This window comes from Parambassis ranga, chromosome 15, assembly GCF_900634625.1.
Source record: "Parambassis ranga chromosome 15, fParRan2.1, whole genome shotgun sequence".
Taxonomy (NCBI): Eukaryota; Metazoa; Chordata; class Actinopteri; family Ambassidae; genus Parambassis; species Parambassis ranga.
Genome location: NC_041035.1, coordinates 293,595 through 299,768, shown reverse-complemented (window position 1 = coordinate 299,768; position 6,174 = coordinate 293,595). Strand labels below are relative to the sequence as shown.

General features: G+C 44.2%; 1 protein-coding gene across 1 annotated transcript; it reads left to right on the top strand.

The window, feature by feature from the left end:
- The first annotated feature begins 3,355 nt into the window (after nt 1-3,355).
- Nucleotides 3,356-5,433, top strand: chchd1 (coiled-coil-helix-coiled-coil-helix domain containing 1). The gene is made up of 3 exons (XM_028423603.1): nt 3,356-3,699; nt 4,045-4,163; nt 5,255-5,433. The coding sequence occupies exons 1-3, from the start codon at nt 3,567-3,569 to the stop codon at nt 5,363-5,365; spliced, it is 363 nt and encodes a 120-aa protein (XP_028279404.1). The 5' UTR covers nt 3,356-3,566; the 3' UTR covers nt 5,366-5,433.
- Nucleotides 5,434-6,174: the final 741 nt, after the last annotated feature.

The window sequence follows — 6,174 nt, the reverse complement described above, 5'->3', positions numbered from 1 at the left end:
ATTATCGGCTGCAGAGAGGGAGAAAGTGAAGCTGAGACACAAAGACACACACTACTCCCTGCTGGGGGTTGTGACTGGGACATGTCAGAACAACAACCAGCAAATGAAGGCTTGCTGTGGAGGGACAGTGAGCAGAGATATGGTCTCACAGCAAACATTTGGCTGGCATTGTCTGGTAACAATTCTAAGTCTTAAATGTATTTTCCCACCGGTGACTGGAACAACATGTGATATACTGACCCATTTCCACTGAGTCATGCAGATCTTAGGTTGCCAACCGGGCAGATGGACTGACTGAACAATCACAGCTGAAGGAGACATACTGGAGAGACAGCTCCCTCTAGTTCTGCATACCGCTGATGGAGCAGGTGTCTCGCAACGTTTCTTCATTTAAAAAAATGTTACTATGATAATATGGCAAATGTACAAAAACACATTAGCGAGTATATTTCAATACTAAGAGGTCTTAGTTTAAGTCTCTTAATCAGTTCTCATCAGTCATGGTCAGTCAGAAAAACCTTCTGCTACTGCATGTACATGGCTAATGTTACATGCCTTTTTCACAGCCCCACCTAGTGGTTTAACTATGCACTTCACAACAATGACAACATTTCTCCACATGGGTCATACAAGTATGACATAGCACATTATTTGGCTAATGGTTTTTATACTGGCAGTCAGAGGTAATGGTGTAGCCTCTTTGCATTATTACAAGCTCAGCCACCGTCCCTGGTCACGTGATTAAAACTAAAGCCATGTCTTAAGGGGCCTTTAAGCTCTGTAGAGCTGAGGAAAGCCTGGCAGGTGCTGATAGTTCTCAGTGGGTTTGCCACTAGTTTACTAGACTACTAGTTTATTTGTTGCATTGTTAAACTTTAATTAGTGCATCATTGAAGCTTAAAGGGCATGCTAGTGCCGTTAGGTACTATACAGTCTAATGTTCCCCTCTTTTCTTTGATGAGTTGTTGTTCAACATAATCATTTTAAAAAACAAACTACTAAAACAGGCCTGCACAAAAATAAGGTACCCGAGAAAAGACTGAAAATAATTTGACCACAGGGACATGTTAAACTAAGGTGTGTCCTCTAATCAGTATCACAGGTGTCTTCAAACTTGTAATCAGTCAGTCTGCCTGTTTAAAGGGTGACAAGTAGTCACTGTGTGTACCACACACTGTCTCAGGAGAAAATATCATAGACAAGCATGTTGAAGGTAAAGGCTATAAGACCGTCTCCAAGCAGCTTGATGTTCCTGTGACTACACTTGCACATATTATTCAGAGGTTTAAGCTCCATGGGACTGTAGCCAACCTCCTGGACGTGGCCGAAAGAGGAAAATCGATGACAGATTGAAGAGACGAATAATTCCAATGGTAACTAAAGAGCCCAGAACAACCTCCAAAGACATTAACGGTGAACTCCAAGGTCAAGGTACATCAGTGTCAGATCGCACCATCCGTCGCTGTTTGAGTCAAAGGACTTCATGGGAGACGACAGAGGACACCACTGCTGAAAGCACATCATAAAACAGTGAGACTGGAATTTGCCACAATGCATAGTGACAAAGCACAAAGCTTCTGGGAGAATGTCCTTTGGACAGATGAGAACTGGAGCTGTTTGGCAAGGTACATCAGCTCTATGTTCACAGGTGCAAAAATGAAGCATACCAAGAAAAGAACACCGTGTGCTGCCTAGTGTCAGAAAGCTTGGTCTCAGTCGCAGGTCTTCCAACAGGATAATGACCCAAAACACACAGCTAAAAACCCAAGAATGGCAAAACACTGGACTGTTCTGAAGTGGCCTTCTATGAGCCCTGATCTAAATCCTATTGACCATCTGAGGAAGGAGCTGAAACATGCCATCTGGAGAAGGCCCCCTTCAAACCTCAGACAATTGGAGCAGGTTGCTCATGAAGAATGGGCCAAAATACCTGTCGCCAAGTGCAGAAGTGTCATTGACAGTTACAGAAGTGGTTTGATGCAGGGGTTGCCTCAAAAGGTTGTGCATCAAAATATTAAGTTAAGGGTACCATCATTGTTGTCCAGGCCTGTTTCATTAGTTTTTTTTTAGTTGAACAACAATTCAAAAGCAATGTCTGATTTACACTGGTTAATTTTCAGTACATTTTTTGTCAGTTTCAAGTTGTTTTTGTGGCCATCGTGTGTTTTTCTTTCCTTAAAAGAGGGGTACCAGCACTTTTGTCCATGTGTATAAGCATCTACTGGTCGTCATCATTTGGAGCTCAAGGTATACATTGGCATAACTTTGCAGCTCTGCTGGCATAACCAACAATATGAGCTAATGCAACAGCATATTTTGACATGATGCAAACATGGCCTGGATGCAGGTTTAAAATTTAACTATTTTATTATTATTATAATATAAATGCATAATCAACACTGAGGAACTGTATTGAAATGTAGCATTTTTGGACATTTTGGACACTACCTCATTTTCTGTCACAGTTAGTTAAGTCATTGCTGTCACGAATTAAACAGGCCAAGCTCTGCTGGCTAAACAAACCACGTTGTTGACTGTGGCTGATTATGTTTTGCAACTGCAGCTAAGTCATCACTAAAAAACTTGATGTCGTCCAGGCAAAGCCCTGAGAGTGTGCTGTGGGCCCTCCGCTCTACTCCAATCCCAGCCTTACTTGTTGAGATGGGGGAAACACCAATATTACTCTTGAGGCGAGACCTTGAGATCTTGAAGAATGGAGAGGCTGGGATTGGAGATGGCGGCGGCGCCTTGGATTTTTTTGGAGAAAGGTAGACTGGGAACCCAGCCAGATCTAATTATTGAATCACATGCAATGAATTGAGAAGGCTGGAGTATCAATGGGTTTCTTCCTGGGGGCCTGTGGGGGTGTGAGTGAGTGGGGTCGGTCATTAAAGAATATTCCACAGCCCTGTGGCAGAAGCAGTGGGAGACTGAGGACAAGGGGCAGCATTATTTCTGCATTCAAGACAAAGTAAATACAAAACCATGTTACCTTGGTCAAGGAAGAAGGCAGGCTGTGGTCATGACAGGACTCAGATTTGGTCATTGTGGCCTGGAATGGGATCTTCAAAAGATTGGGAAGCATGAGGATGGTCTTTGCAGAGTCTGCAACAAATTTCAGACTGTTGATCATGATGGACGGCTGGATATATAAAAATCAGAGAGCAATTATTTTCTGTTTTACTGGAGTGGCAGAATATTACATCTCTCTGAAAACCAGCCACAGGCTGTGAAGCAGTCCTGTTATCACGGTAACAAGGGTTCTGTCATGCACATACTTCAAGTCACTATCAAGCCTGACCTGTGGGAGGCAGCAATGTGCCATGGTGCATCTAATCTGCCGGAAATAGAAGAAGAAGAAGACGACGACTTTACGACACTGAATGGTCTCTTACGGCAAAACATGCCGCTACACTGATGAGACTAGCGTGAAGAAATGGCTCTGAGGTTGGGTTCTTAGTGTTTTCCTCAGTCCTCATTCACACAGGTCGCTCAGGGCAGATCCACGCAGCGTGGGAGCAGCTGTCCGCCGTGCTCGCTGACGGAGTGTAGGTGTACGAGGGGAAATGGCGGCACAGGGGTCCATTCAGGAGAAGGTCAGCAGACTGCTGAGCAGAGACAACGGGAAACCCGTAATCAAACCTAACAAGGCTCTGGCTCTGAGAGATGCTGTGGCCAACCGCAAACTCAAGAAAGGAGGTAAGAGTCTGTCCTGCTTCTCTCAGGTCACACTGTTCGCGGAGGGGTTGGACTGGGAGTGGTGATCATCCTCCAGATGGTTCTAACCTTCCTCTGAGTCCAGCTGTGTTTGATGATGCTGATTGGACTTGATTCGGAAAGCCACACCTGTCTGTAACCTTACAGCTCACAGCGCATGTCAGAGCCAGGACCCTGAGGTCACTGCCCATAGAGGGACACGCGAACAGACATGTAGCTTATTGAACTGATTTTCATACCCCTTCTTTAGTATGGTAAAATCATATCATTCTGCTCATAATTTACACGATGTATTTATGTCCGGTAACTGAACCTGTCTCATTACAGAAGCCAGCTGTGTCACTGAGATGTCAGTCCTCATGGCCTGTTGGAAGCAGACGAACTTCGTTGATGGGCTGTGTTCTCAGGAGATTAGTACCTTCTACATGTGTGTAGAGAAGGCCCAGGTATGAACCTTTTTATCTTTCACAGATATTTATTCCCTCTGAAAAAACTATGCAAACTGTGTATTAAAATTCCCTAATTCAACAGCCAGGACTAAGCTCACCTGGTTTGATCAGAGACGGGTCTATCAGTTTATGTATTTCCACTTCCCCTCCTTGTAACCAAAAGCACAAGAGTCCCGATAATATCAGTTCTTTACCTATTCTGTGCATCTGTCTGATTACACCCTGCTACCCTAATTTTTCTTGCTGCCACGGTTCTCGCCTGGAAAAAGATGGCCTGTCCTCTGTGGGTGGGAGGAGAGCTCCTGCCCCAAGTGGAGGAGTCTCGTTCACGAGTGAGGGAGAATGGAGCGGGAGAATGGAGCGGGAGATTGACAGACGGATCGGTGCAGCTTCTGCAGTAATGCGGTCGCTGTACCGGTCTGTCGTGGTGAAGAAGGAGCTGAGCCAAAAAGCGAAGCTCTCGATTTACCGGTCAGTCTACGTTCCTACCCTCACCTATGGTCATGAGCTCTGGGTAATGACCGAAAGAATGAGATCTGGAATACAAGCGACCCGGCCCCGGATAAGCAGTCGAAAATGGATGGACGGATGGAAAGAAACAAGTCCCACATTCTAAAGGCAGGCTTGTTAGGTCGATTGGTCAATTCAATTTTATTATATAGCACAATCAACATTGTGTCTAGGTGCAGAGCCTGAGCCCCCATGCAAGCAGACAGTGGCAATAAAAACAGGAAAAAAACGTTGGACAGGACCTGACTAGAGAAAAATGGAGAGAGAAGAGGGGAGGGAGAGACACAAAACTATGGGGACAAACTGGACATACAGTTAGTACCATGAAATAATGGGTCATACATTGGCCTGATGAGGGGAGAGACTGGACTAGAGTCTGATAGCAACACAGAGAAAGGATCTGCAGAAGCTTCTCCTGTTTAGGAACCCGTAAAGCATCTTAAAGTCCTTTTACCTCCTCCCAACAAAACTTCTTTTCATACCTGTGATGCTTTGTGAATAGCTTACCATGCTGTCCTAAATACAGGACGACTCAAATTCTAAACCATCTTCTAATCAATAATCTTCCTCTCTCACAGGCAGCTATGAAGAGTAAGACTGAACAAAGCAACATCCAGGGAGGGCGTCTGTCACCAAAACAAGCTACAACACTGCTGAAGAGATATCCCAACATTCGCACTGAGGTCTAGGGAAAATGTGTCTGGAACCGGCTGATTGACTTCAGTTCTGTGTCTTATTAAATAAACAGCTGATTTCAGTAACTGCTTGATCACTGTTCTGTGGGGTCCAATGTTTGACCAACATTGTGCTATTTCTCAGAGTCAGAAAGACTTTATTAATCCCAGGGGGAAATTGCTTTCTGGTAAATATACCGGAACTTTTTCTGGTCTCCTAACTTGGCTGCTGCAGTCTCATTTAGCAGTGTCCTCATACAGTGCAGGCATCTTATCAGCCAGCATGATAGCATTATTCTTGGGTTTCATGGCTGCTGCCCAGGAGTGTAGCATTATCGCTGAAAGGCCGGGTCACTCCAGGGTAAGTGACTTCTGTGGTTATCAGATGTGAAAAACAAATGCTCATGTATGGAGGTCCCTTTTATCAAATTACCTGTTTTATGATAAATCCATTGTGTTTACACTATCTTCAGGAGTGCACTACACAAATAGAACTGAAAGAATCCATTTATTCTGGTGTCAGCATTCACAGCTGCACACAGTTGTGTATATACTGTAATTATGCTTGACATTATTTGAACCTTGTAGTTTTTTTTATCTCATTCAATGTAAAAAAACCGAAGCTATATTTAGCCAAGCTAAATTGTACTACAAGATTCAACCAGTCATACTCACACATACCTATGTCTCCAATAAACCTTACGTCCACGTCTTAGGTATGTAGAAGGAAGCTGGAGAACCAGCAGAACAGAGAAAGTACAAGCTCCAAGCCAAGCAGGCAGCACCGTGCTGCCCCTTTTTAAGTTGCTTTATTTGATTTTTTA